Genomic DNA, 13,968 nt, shown 5'->3' on the forward strand with positions numbered 1-13,968 from the left:
ATAAACTTATTCACCTTATTATGTTTTAATGTGAAGCAGTCTAGTTTTGTATTGTTTTAAATTTTAATTCTGCACAATTGTTTAAAATGACTTAACCTGGACTTTAGTTGGATAGCAAATCATTAATATAAAGGGTTACCATTCCGTGCTTGTTTCTAAGATTTCTGTTTATTTTTACGAAAAGTACGAAATTCCCGATGTGCATATTTACAAGAAACGTGCTTATTTTTGAGTTGTGCAGCCAACTCATCTTTTTTATATTGTTTTTCCACAATTATGAAACTTCAACTGAGCAGGGAAAACTCTATTCAACATTCATTCATAACTTCGTTCTTAACGTATTATGACAACATATTTTGAACGAAATAAATGTGTTCTATCTCTCCAAAAAGTGTAGCGTTTAACATTCAATAATTACGAGTGGCAAACTACCACGACATCACATCAAATCTGCTTATTTTTCTCCTTAACAGAGGGTAACCCTGCTCATATCCCATTATCACGAGCAAAGTCACATTCGAAAAGAAATACACTCACCATAAGCAAGACATTGCGAGTGTGTTTCCGGGTAGGATCTCCACAGTACACGGTCACACCAGGACGGGTTGTTGATTCGGATGCCAGTCTTCTTCACTTTAAGGTGGGAGTAAGTCTCCCTGGTGCCACGCTCGTACCGGTAGGTGGGGGGAAAGAGCACCTCGTCTTCGCCTAGTTGTACAACGCGTTGGTTAGGGTTTTATGCAACAAACAGACACCATTATTGAGCTTTAGGTAAGGCCGCATTCAACGATTGAACTCCATTTTGGAATTGTGACGAACTATTTCTATACTATGGTGTGAGGCGTTTGGTACGCTAATAGTACAACGTGTTGATTAGGGTTTTATGCAGCAAACAGACTGCATTATTGAGATAAATAAACAAGCTACTATAAACATGTTGGTTGTCCAACGCTTTAGTTAGGGCCACGTTCAACGATCGAACTCCATTTTGAAACTTGTGACAAACCATTTCGATAACATGGTGTAAAGCGTTGTTTAGGATTTTATGCAACAAATCAACTCCATTATTGAGCTTGTAAACAAGCTACTAAGGCGACAACCAGTTTATTCAGCGATCAAAACGAAAAAGCAAACGAGCGGTGACAGCGCGCATAAAAACGAGAGAAGAGAAAATAAGAAAAAGGTTCACTTCGTGTACACGTATGTGGGAAATTACAGGGCCGCTACATGACCCCCTCCCAGAAGTGAACCTATCAAAAACGATCAGGGGGGTGAATCACACGACCAGCGCGCGTTTGTACGAATGTTTGCTCCAATTCGTTGGGCAAAGCTGGTGTCGAGATGTTGCGCGAAGGAGGTCTTCCTCGGCGGGGTGCTTGAGGTACCTCGATCGGTTGTGTCTCGTCGATGTATGCTGGCTTCAAGCGATCAATGGAAATCGTTTGGTTTCGCCCACCTATATCCACTGTGAACGTCTTGTCACTGCGCCGAATTACTCGAAATGGCCCGTTGTACGGCGGCGTAAGGGGAGGGCGATGCTTGTCAACTCGTACGAAAACGTAATTACTCGTGCCAAGTGATCTAGGAACGTCCGTCTTTGCTCTACCGTGACGCGACATCGGGGTTGGCGCCAGGTGTCGAAAGGAATCTCGCAAAGCTGGTCACGTCGGGGGTCACCAATAAGGCGACAACCAGTTTATTCAGCAATCAAAACGAAAAAGCAAACGAGCGGTGACAGCGCGCATAAAAACGAGTAGAAGAGAAAATAAGAAAAAGGTTCACTTCGTGTACACGTATGTGGGAAATTACAGGGCCGCTACACTACTATCAATATGTTGCTTGTATAACGTTTTGTTTGGGGTTTTTGTTCACAGGCATAAAAACATAGGACGAGCATAAATCAGTTTTAATGTAAAGAATACATCTTCGTATTAGTTTTCGCAATTTTCCCCAAAAATACCATCTTACAAGTTAAAGTTTAGGCAAAATATTGTAACAACTCACAGAATCCGGCGAAGACCTTGTTAGAATCCTTTTCCCGTCTCAGCTGATCGACTTTCGACAAAGTGCTGAAGTCGTTCCGCTTCACGTACGACAGGATTTCCTGTACGTCCATCTCCAGCCTGCGCCAAAGACTGTGATTTGAACTTTTAACATGGACACAACTTTGTTAAATTAGCATTTAATTAAAAAACGCCAATAATTTGCTTGCTTTGTATGCTTGGCAAACGAACATTGCTGGGAATAACAATTACATTTTTCATAGCTTAAGCAAAATTAGAGTTGCCTTTCAACTTAATTAGCTTTGCGCATACTTCAAAAAAAACATATTTTCATATTTTAAAAATACCTTGAACTGAAGTTTATTTGTAAATGAATTAACTTGGGCTTAAGAAAATTAAAATAATTGTTTCGAAAGTTAACATTTGTGTAAACTACATTTCGAAAGTGAATAAGGAGATCTTCGAAACGTTCAACTTGCTACTTCTATGGGCTTTGATACTAATTCTACATCTAACTACGACTTCTCACCATTAAAAAAAAAACTCGGCCTATATTGCAAAAATATTTGACTTGAAAGCAAAAACAATTAACAACTTGTTTGTGGTGCTACTAGAGCACATAATCTTTCACTTACCTGTAGTTAAGGTCCCCGAGAAAGTAAAGATGATCAAATCTGTTGCTGAGATCAAAGTCACGGAACCTATCTTCACCGAGGTTCAGTTGTCGCATGATGTCCACGTAGTTGTTGTTGCGCCTATGTTGGAAAGTGGACGTGAATCGTTGTGCGTTAAATACAAAAACACTGACTAGACTTTTTAAGGAAAACAGTTTTTATGGTCGTTTAAGATCGTGCTTGGGATTATTTTAAATTGGGCAGATCCACAAAAACTACTTTAGGTATTACAAAATACTGAGCGTTTTTTTTTAAATTAACTAGTTTGCTTGAAATGCACATTTAAGATGGCCATCCTGGTGGTGTAAGGCTAATTACTAATTAGCTTTTTTGGTATGAATAATGAAACAAGTGTAACATCACAATTTAGTATTATCATAGCATTACACCATAAAAATCGCTAAAACATTTGACATTTCATACTTTATTTATTATACACCGAAATTGCTAGTAAAGTGTTAGGATTTTAACATTCATTTTGGTCTCTAGTGTTATACTGAATGGGGATGTATTGGATCGAAGCCCATACCTGATGACAGGTGGTGGTCTCGGTGAATTTCAGTCATAATTTGCGATCAAACGCAGCGATTCAACTTAAAAAAATTTCCAAAAAATAGTGATAACTATACTGGGAGTAACTAAACTTTTCAAAACTGAAGCAAATTTTGGCCTACAAACCGATAAAAGCGCCCGCTTTAATATACCCTGATATGCCAGTGTGAGCATAGCTATGACGTGTTTTTTAAGATAACTGTTTCCTTGGCAACAAATCATTGCCCCCAGTTTAATGACGTCATATAACAATAGCAACGTTCGAAATAAGGAAAAGTCATTTTTCAAATTTTCTCACCTTACGCATTTCTCCGCTCCCGACGTGAGATGGGCGTTAATGAAGCAGAACGAAGTGCCACCGAACTGGAACGATACGCCAACGGCTCCTTTGTTTCCCAACGCATTAGCGATACCTGTTCAAAGCAGTGTTACGTCAGGTGTGCAACGAGGTTGAAATTCTAAAAGCCTTCTGCAAAATGGTAAAACCGCATTTATGCAAATGGTAATACTCAGATCCGGTGTCACAGACTAAACTAAGTCTAACTTCAGTTTATCGAGACGCGGAATCTAAACATTTCACTTTAATTGGGTTTATTTTAAAATTCTTGGCAACAATGTTACAAGAACAGACCTGTCTTGACGCTGGACGTCTTGACGTGGCTTATCCTGTTCTTGTGTTCTTCTTTAACAAATATGAGAATCTTTATGTGCCACAAGGCGTCCATGGCAACCTGGGGTAAAATAATGTCAGCAAATAAGAATGTACCTTTAACATTGTCGTTTTTAGTCTGGGTTTTCGAATCAAAATCAGGTCCAAGTAAATTATTTAAAAAAATGTATTGTTTCGCCATGCTCCTTTTCCGTCGTACCATTATCTGGTGTTTTTTTATAAATGTAGAGACTATGAACAGTCCAGCAGTTGAACAGATCCAATTTTGAATTAGATTTTTTCGTATATTGGCCAGTTCAAAAAAGCAGTCCAAACGTAATCAAACGCTGAGAAACGATCTTGAACTTACAGTTTTATTTCTTTCACAAACTGACATCACGATCATATGTCGTGGCTTACAAAGCAGATTCGATATCGTAATTCGTAACCACAACATTTTATGTTTATCACGAGCCTGAACATACCTGACCCTAAAGTTATCAGTATAAGGCCACAAATTGACGAAGCGCAATCGCATAGTGCCGCTGTATTGCCTCATATGGTGTAATAGAATTTGTTGAAAGGGCTAAATTTTTCAACTTAACGAAGCTTAATTTCATCATACACGTACATCACTTAAGGTGAATAAAACCAAAACACGGTCCCCAGTTTTACAAACCAACCAAAACAATATGAAATAGTGAATTGAATAAACACGATTAAAGCCACGAACCATGTGGAAGTTCTTGCCGGTTATTTCTGCCACTGTGTCAATGCATTTGTGCATCCAGTCCTTTTCAGGCGGCCCAGTTTCCTGTGTTCCCACCACGTAGATGTCGTGCGGGATCGCGCTGACCATGTCGTCCAAGCAGCGTCCGCTTCCCTGGCACATAAACCAAGAGCTGATGTCGCTAGGGGGGATTGCGTCGCCTGAAAAAATTCGAAAAATTTGTTGATTTAGACTTATGTTAGGGCTGGCAATGGATTATGCTTGGTATACTTTACATTGGTTGTTCCATAGTATGGGTAGCGACACAAACATGGATCACAAAGGGTCAGAAAAATCAATCGCGCAATACGATTTAAATCTGCTGAAATTTGGACTGTTGTAAATTTATCTATGAAGATTTAAAATAGAGATAGACCGATATATCGGTTCACCGATAAAATCGGCTGATATTTGGCTTTTTTACCGATATATCGTTATGTATGCCGATACTTTGTCCGATATTTTAGTACAAAAGTATGATTGAATTTTTCGTGTACAAAAAACAACTTCTCCATTTTTTGATCAAAAATTTGGTTTTTAGCATCAAAAAATCGGTATCGGTATCAGGTATCGGTTGACAAAATTGTAAATAATCGGGTATCGGTATCGGTCCAAAAAAGTGATTTCGGTCGATCTCTAATTTAAAACTTAAGGAATCGCCGATTTAAACGGATTATTCTTTATGAATGTCAGACACTTATTGTCGTTGCTTTTTAGAAACCATGTATTATAGGCAAATAGTACGGCCGTACTTAAAAAAAGTTGACAAAGATATTATAGAGATTATAGGCACGTACGGTAGTTCATTTTTATGTTTTTTTAACTGGGTCGAAAAGGGAACTTTTTGTAATGGTAAAATGAATCCTGTACACTACAGTAAATAACAAGGTATTAACTGGTAAAACAATGGGCTTACATAAGCTTGAGTAGAAATGTACCTAACGTCAAACGCACAAAACGAAAGCTCACGAATCAAAACAAAGTTTTATCAGACTGTTATTTGAAGGCCAAAACCATCAAACATTCCCCAAAGAAAAAGTTGCGTGAAAAACAATAAAATAACTCAACACTCACCCATGTTCCAAGTTCCGACGAAGAGTGATACGCAGTCCGGTTCGGCCGAGGAACTGTGTCGGTTCCTTATGTACTGGAGCAGCTGGCAGAATGCCTCGCGGTGAGCGCTCTGATCAAACGCATACTCGCGTTTCTTATTTCCCTCGAACACGATCGCCAGCTTCGTCTTCGACTTGTTGTTTTTGATGATCTGAAGTACTGCGAAGAGATTTGATTGATTGATAGAATTTTAGGAGCAAGGTTACATTTTATATCTACTTCTTTGGGCCTGAACGTAACATGTCAGCTTCGTCTTTTCTAGAGCAGGGGTTCCCAAACTGGGGGCCATGGCCGCAAAAAACGTGAGTATCGGTATCAAAATAGCATGTTATTGGACAACCCTAACAAGTGTACAAGAAAAGTAGCAATATATTACTACAAAGTGGGCATTAGAAAGTTATTGATTACCCTGTGTGTGATCGTATTCATTAGAGGTGCCGTCTCCCTTCATAACATGCAGCCGTCCTTTCGTCACGTCCAACTTTAGTCGTTGCTTCATCGGCATCTTCAGAGCGCCTTCCTGCTTCACCTGCGAACAACCGTGAAACTTTTTTATTCTCAGTCACATTAACTGATGTTAATACAATTGCGTAATCGAAAAGTCTTAATTAAGATAATGTCGATCTACTCGACCTTTTTGGCTTTGCAATTCATTATAGAACTATCTAGTTGCCCAAGTCTACCCCTAGGGCTAACAACGCTTGCGTTTATCGCATAACTTTTATGGGGCTGCAAAAAAGCGATAGTTTTATTTTAAAGTTTATTAGCACTCAATATTTTTTAAACACACACATATTTTTTTATATATTTTTTTATGTATTATCCAAACAATATCTGACATTACTAAGTTAATTTTCGGAATCAAATTATAAGTTCTACAGAAATAGTACACCGAAAGCCATCGCAGATTCACTGAGTCTGTTGATCTATGATGCAAGCAGGGCAGATTAGAAAAACAACTAGCCTGCAGTGAGGTTCGAACTCACGACCTCCGGTCAAGCCGGGACCGTCGCTCTACCAACTGAGTTATGCAGGCTCAGAAGGGAACGAGTCGAGAAACAACCATACGCCAATGCTTGCGTATGCAGAAATCTACAGAAATAGTTAGCAATTTTTCAGCATTTTTTTACAAAAAAAAACTATTTCTGTCGGAACGACCTTGCGGTAAATAATTTTTGCAGGTATATACACAGGAAAAATATGTTCTTGTTTACCAAGCAATCACTCAATCCCCTAAAAAGGTTTCCTAAGGTTGCTTGTTTTAGACATCCAGTTATGGCGTGACTTTGTGACGTCATCTCTATTAATTTTCACGACTTTCCGAAAGAAAATTTTTCATCGTTCCGGCAAAAAAATATTCTACTTTCACCCCTGTGTTAAGTCATTTCAGCACTGATATGTTTTGGAAAGCCTTACCTCAAAAATCCTCTCAGTGAGCGGGGGAACCACCCTGGACTGCTTGCGGGGCAGGTTCACCTTGGGCGTCCCGGTTCCACTCAGGTCTGCCAGTCTGCCGCAAGCTCTTCGGTTTAGGGACTTCACCACGGCCTGGCAATCGCCCAAACGACCCAGAAAAGTGTCGAGGTCCACGTCTTCTCCATTCTAAGCAAGCCGAAATAACCAACCAAGAAAAACTGCCAGTGTCGTAGTTTAGTCGAGTAACTCGTGTTGATTATAGCGTAACTATTTGCCATGAAGTAAGTCGTAATTAAGAGTAACGCGTTTTGCCAAATAACAAGTATTTCAAAATGTCAGGTAACTATTTGCCAAATAACGAGTATTTTTAAATGTCAGGTAACTATTTACCAAATAACGAGTATTTTAGAATGCCGGGTAACTATTTACCAAATAACGAGTATTTTAAAATGTCAGGTAACTATTTACCAAATAACGAGTATTTTAGAATGTCAGGTAACTATTTGCCAAATAACGAGTATTTTAGAATGTCGGGTAACTATTTACCAAATAACGAGTATTCTAGAATGTCGGGTAACTATTTGCCAAATAACGAGTATTTCAAAATGTCAGGTAACTATTTACCAAATAACGAGTATTTTAGAATGCCGGGTAACTATTTACCAAATAACGAGTATTTTAGAATGTCGGGTAACTATTTACCAAATAACGAGTATTTTAAAATGTCGGGTAACTATTTGCCAAATAACGAGTATTTCAAAATGTCAGGTAACTATTTACCAAATAACGAGTATTTTAGAATGCCGGGTAACTATTTACCAAATAACGAGTATTTTAGAATGTCGGGTAACTCTTTGCCAAATAAAGAGTATTTTAGAATGTCAGGTAACTATTTACCAAATAACGAGTATTTTAGAATGCCGGGTAACTATTTACCAAATAACGAGTATTTTAGAATGTCGGGTAACTATTTGCCAAATAACGAGTATTTTAAAATGTCGGGTAACTATTTACCAAAGTACCTCGTATTAAAGAGTATCGCGTTTTGCAAAATGTCGGGTAACTATTTACCAAAGTACCTCGTATTAAAGAGTATCGCGTTTTGCAAAATCCAGAGGAATACCAGAGTTTAATCCAGAGGAATACCAGAGTAGCGTAATTACTCGGCCAATCAAAGTACGACTCACTACTTAGGCACAAAGCGTATTACTCACCCTGTTGTAATTGCTTGCTCTTGGCGATGATCCGAAGTCGAAAAGTTGCCGCAAAACGTCGATCTTCATGAGAAAGTGTTCCATTTCGCTGCAAGCAAAATCGTGGGCTTGTCAAAATCAATTAACCAAGGTTTTAAATAGTTGGTTTCCTACCTGACTTTAAAGGTACAAAAATTCAGTACCTCAAAAAATGTTAACCTATTTTTGTAAGAATTAAGTTAAGTACATCTTTTTCATAAAAAAGTCATTAATTAAAAAACCTATTAAAGCAAGTATTGTCCACATCAACAGCTGGAAGACATTCTAAAACAGCAGTTTAAGATTGACACCTAAAAGTAAATTTTGAACTGGCAGTAAAAATAAACCTAATAACAAATTACAAAAACGGTACCTTTGAAAAGCGACGGCCTCCTTGGCCAGCAAGGTCTGCAATTCGGCGCACTGGCTTCCTCCCCTCTTAACTGAGGCCAGGTCGGCCAAAAGACCCCGGTCCGAGGCGTACTGGTGCACGCTGTCGAAGTAGCCCATGCTCATCTCAGGGCTGCAGAAACATGGTTTTATTGTTGGTTATTAGAGATGTCTTATGCTTCGTTATTTTCTATAATGTCGATTTTTTTTTAGAAATCCTGCGTAAAATGACCAGTGTTGGATCCGATACCAAATCAAGGCATTACTGTGACGATAAAGGAAAAAAAGTGAAAGTTTTTTTTAGTGTTGCTGAAACAAATTCTCCGTCCTGAACGCACACTTTTTATTGCATAAACTAATAATATCATATAAAGGGTTAATGATGAAAGTGTGCCGTCGTTAGTATAAACGTAAAAGGGAAAAAAAGAAATATATTTACGTGTATTACGCAATGCGCATGTATAGTATCAAAGATACTGCAATAATTATCATTTTTTATACTATGCATTCTAGTTTAGCCATTATAAAAATAAAGTCAGTTAGTCATTTAGGTATTTCCTTGTTATCTTTCGTGAGCTTTGTAACTGTTTAAAAATTAAGAGCCGTCAGTAGACTGTCTACTCAATAAGATTTCCTTTTCGGCATTGAGCAAAGATTTTTGATTTCGTTGCTTTGTTGTGCCGTTTAAATTTGCAACAATTGACTTCCGGTATATTCATCTATCAATCGGCAAACCTTATTGTCAATATAGGGTTTTGTAAGAAGGCGAACTGGTCTCAATAAAGAACCTTCGGAACAATGACTGGTTCAACTTTAGCTCCATCCTGCTGTCCTATGGTTAAGTCAGGACAGCAAATAAAATGAACGGTGATACCCTATTATTGGTTAGCTGTGCCTTGCAAACTTCTGACGCGATTAAAAAATGCATCAAGTAAAATTATATTTTATTTACAACTCTACCTTCAGTTGGCTGATGCCTTGCAAACCTTAGATAAGACAAACATACGCGAAATGTGGTTTGTTTTTATGTTATGTTTTGTATGTATGAGTATAGTGTTTGTAAAGCATGATAACTATTAAACTTTCCTTAAACTTACAAAGTGCGTAACTACGACAGTGAGAAACAATGGCGCCGCAAAATGTTAAATTTTCCAAAAATGGTTAGTCACCAAACAACACAAGACAAGTCACGCGTGAGATTTTCACGCTCCGCATAGTTTTTAGAGAATTTCCTTGTAATGCCAAGGCAACGTGGTCTATACGCGAAACCCCAATGCGGCATAAAAAGCAAGTGGCCTTGGCTTGCCAAGTTTCCCCACAACACAACATAATATTTGTCTCTACTTTAACACAATACGGCAGAAGACACAACTTTTTTGAAAAAATTTGATGAAATTTAACTGCCTAAAGCGTTGACGCCGGTCGCGGGTATTCTAGAAATGTCTAAGGCACCAATCGAAAAATTAGTGAAGTCACATGGTAAACAATATTGGTGAGGTTAAAGTATATTTTTTTTATTTTAAACGATTTATTTTCCCTTTTTTCATTGGCTATTTGCAACGCGCAACCGCTTCGAGAAAAATCAGGCAACATGATTTTAACACTTTCAATTAGTGGTTCCCAACTGGTGCTGTTTCTAACGCTCACGGGTAGCGAGAGATATTAAAAATCCAAAATGTTTGCTCCATTAGTGAGCTTCTTAATATATTTTTACGTACGATTGAAGTGCAACAAATCAATAATATAATTTCTGCCTTGTGTACAGTTGATAAGTACAGTTTCACTTAATTGTGACATGACAGTTAACATCTAGGCGAAAATGCTAGCAAGGATGCCGCGAAGCAATTTATATTTTATTGGGGTGCCGTAAGCCCGAAATAGTTCGAACCCACTGCTTTAAATACTAAAAAATACTAAAATTGAGCATTTTGCTTTACATTGGGGGTCGTTGGTTTTAACTAGAACTAAACTACTCTGATACCTTGGGATCGCCAAATTTAAAATCTGTTGTTTTTTTTACTTTACCAAATAGGTTGTTGTTGTCACATGACTGTGGTTGCCAGGGCTATAACAGTGGCATACTACTATACAAATAACGATGAAATTACTTCACGACAGCGGGTAAATCCTATTAGCTAGCTGTCACATTACTCATACTTTGTTTCCGTGTTCGATGTGCTGAGCTTTGCATTAAGACTCAAACGTATGGCGAGCAGGGATCGAAAACATGACGATTTTTAGGCGCGGATTTCGAGCACTGTATGAGGACATTTTTAGCAGATTCTTGCAGTTTGTGTTCGACAAATGTCAAAGCCTATTGTAGAATTAGGTATTATTTTAATCGTTTCAAATATCTCTTGAAATAACAATGACTGACGACCACAACACAAAATGCGCTTCACATGCGATGTTAAATCCATGCATTCCTAATAGGTCAAAATTTTGTTTAAAAAAATATTTTAGGTAAAATTTTGTCAAATTTCTAATTTTTTAGGTCACAAATTTTGCCGGTTGTTAAAAATGAATAACAATATATTTGAAAAGTTTTAAATGTTACCGACTTCTATATGGGTTTTGAAATATTTCTACTACGTCTAACTAAAACCTCCAACCATGTTACTCCAAACGACAACAACCGCAAAAAGTTGACAAATTCCATAAATAAGGCGTTTACATAAACTTCCATGTTAATTACAGTGTAAGTTTGGTGGAGATGAGAGGTATATATCTTGTGCAAATGTTATCGAGCTATAACTGAAAGTGGTTTTATTGCTTTGCACGAAACAGGAGTTGTAAACTTTAAAGCTGGTTTTATAATCTGGTGCTAGGGCCAGATCCGTCCCGCAGAGTTAATTCTACCGGCTTATGGCATATTTTCTTAATGGAAATAAATACACTTGAAACGTTTTCGGATGCAATTCTAAACCTAATTTTTCTTTTTTAATTATTAAAGCTTATTGTTCGTTTGTTTGCATAAAGATATTTATATTTTTTTCGTTTAACGATAATCATGTTGATAAAGTTTATATCTTCAATACCTCTCTCTCTATATATATATATTGTATATCCGGCCGGCCTTTCAGTGATTAAGGCCTTTAAGAGAAAAGTTTGGTGACACCTAATCTATTCTAAACAACGTATGTGATTTAGACTCAAAAGCCTAAAAGACTTTTTCACCTAAAAAACTTATGGCATCCCAAAAAATGAATTATTAAATATATTTTAGATTTTCTGAAAAAAAAATGGACAATTTCGAAGATAAAGGGTAAAAAACAGCCGAAAACAGATTAAACATTTTTTTTGAACATTTTAGGTTTGGTTTCTAGTTTTTTAATGTAACTTTTTGTGACTTGTATGTGGTAAGCCTTGTAGTTCGAAATTAGTACGTTTCCAATTAACCTGTGTACAAAAAGTGCGGTTTAGGGATTAAGAAAATCTGACTGAGCTTCTTTAATGTTTCAATTTGCCTAAAAAGTTGACGAATAGACTTTACACATTTTGAGCCCTGCAGTCCAGCTGTGCAAACATTCTAGTAAAAACGGCTATCTTTAAAGTGATAGTCCTTGGTCGATAGTAATTTAACTAGAGACTTGCGCCAGTTTCACTTTTAAGCTTACTTTGCAATCCAACGATTTGTAGAAAAGTTTGTTTTCCCGCATAGAGTTAGCATAAACTGTCAGCAATTTACGGTCATTGCTGATTCGCAAAAGTAGGTATAATTTAAGATGCGCTGCCAAATAATAATTTTTTTTTTCAGGGTAAATATTGCGAATTTTAACCATAATCATTTAGCAATATCCGTTAAAAATGAAGAAGTCTCGATGCTCTTTTGAAGATCTAAGTCGAGGGCTTGGGCCTTATCTGCTATCAGCGACGTACATTTTGATCGCGTAATACTTATTACCACATCTGTTGAGCTAAGTGATTTTATACTAGTTTTTATATGTACAACATTGAACCAGTGCTCACTTTGCCTTGTTAAAAATGAACAAAGAATCCTTCTAAGCGTTCACAAAATGCTACCTATACTTCTGTATGGGCTTTGATATTGTCATTCTACGTCTAACTTCAAACTATAGCCATTATCTTAAGATTCATTCAAAACGTTCACCAAATGCTATTTTAGACGGCTTGATGAAGTTAGACGATTTTTGTTACTTATTTTTAAACCATTGTAATTTTTCGAGCTCTAAAAAAGCAAACCGTTTGGTTTCAAAGTAGACTGCTGGTTAATTGGTAAAAACCGCAAAAAGCGTGGCGAAAAAAGGCTAGCGCTTTCAAAACAGTAATCGGGCTCAGAAAATGAAAAAAGAGCAGAAAAATGTGCTTGAAAATATTGCCTGACGTTTATAAAAGACCACGGACACGGACAAGGTCTAAAAAAACAAAAGGGGGTTGGTAAAAGAGGGAACCTGGATTTTTAAAGGCTCCATGTAAGGTTGTCCAGGTTGGTGAGAAAGGACAAAGGTGTAATTTAAAATAGTGACGCGTAATTAAAAAATCATTTACGAACGCCATTCAAACCTGCCTATACAAAAAGGGAAAAAACACGAAAAAACATTCATTTTTTTTCAGCTTGGGCACATCATCAATTTGACGCATCCTAACAACAAGAACATTAACCAAAAACTTACCAATGAGCCTTAATCTCGGCCAGTCGGCTCACAAACTTGCTTTGTATCTCGGCCTCCTTCGACTTGGGCGATTCGGGTGGGAGGCTCGGTTTCGGGCCCGCTCGAATCATGGGGTTTTCCCGACTAAAAGTAAACACAAGCGCTATAGAAATGTAAAAGGTTTATTTGCGCGTGGCTTCCAAACAGGCGAGCTACGAGCGGTTTTCTGTTTGACCAGAAACCGGTTTTAGCGATGAGATAGACACGAAACTGAACTGTGTGAGATGAGAGCGCACTTTTGAAAGGCAAACAATGGCGCAATTATACAATTGCCTTTTGCTTTCGCCTGAACGTTTTGCAGCAAGAATTTGTTTTTAAAAAACTACAATTTTTCTTAAGTCGAACAAAAAGCAATGTTTCAACAACACAGTTGACTTAAGTTTCGTCTTACATGTAATCTTACATGATTCATTCGAATTAAGATACTGATGATGCTTTATAGCGAAATATATTTATCTTTTTATAACATACAAACAAACTGATTTTCGGTTTGCTAA

The 13,968-nt window shown here is 37.4% G+C and overlaps 1 protein-coding gene across 1 annotated transcript in view; it reads right to left on the reverse strand.

Moving 5' to 3' along the window:
• The window catches only part of LOC146146998 (phosphatidylinositol 3,4,5-trisphosphate 5-phosphatase 2-like), a 33,031-nt gene that overhangs the window by 11,891 nt on the left and 7,172 nt on the right, over nt 1–13,968 (reverse strand). Inside the window, exons 4-15 of the mRNA XM_083388513.1 lie at nt 13,433–13,555; nt 8,782–8,931; nt 8,391–8,478; nt 7,177–7,362; nt 6,169–6,289; nt 5,722–5,919; nt 4,612–4,808; nt 3,861–3,960; nt 3,528–3,642; nt 2,639–2,758; nt 2,005–2,123; nt 538–708 (exon numbers count right to left, since the gene is read on the reverse strand). Of these exons, the coding sequence (XP_083244639.1) occupies nt 538–708; nt 2,005–2,123; nt 2,639–2,758; nt 3,528–3,642; nt 3,861–3,960; nt 4,612–4,808; nt 5,722–5,919; nt 6,169–6,289; nt 7,177–7,362; nt 8,391–8,478; nt 8,782–8,931; nt 13,433–13,555 (1,688 nt within the window). The remainder of the gene's footprint in view (nt 1–537; nt 709–2,004; nt 2,124–2,638; nt 2,759–3,527; nt 3,643–3,860; nt 3,961–4,611; nt 4,809–5,721; nt 5,920–6,168; nt 6,290–7,176; nt 7,363–8,390; nt 8,479–8,781; nt 8,932–13,432; nt 13,556–13,968) is intronic.

This window comes from Ascidiella aspersa, chromosome 4 (genome assembly GCF_963924565.1).
Source record: "Ascidiella aspersa chromosome 4, kaAscAspe10.2, whole genome shotgun sequence".
In the NCBI taxonomy this organism is placed as follows: domain Eukaryota; kingdom Metazoa; phylum Chordata; class Ascidiacea; order Phlebobranchia; family Ascidiidae; genus Ascidiella; species Ascidiella aspersa.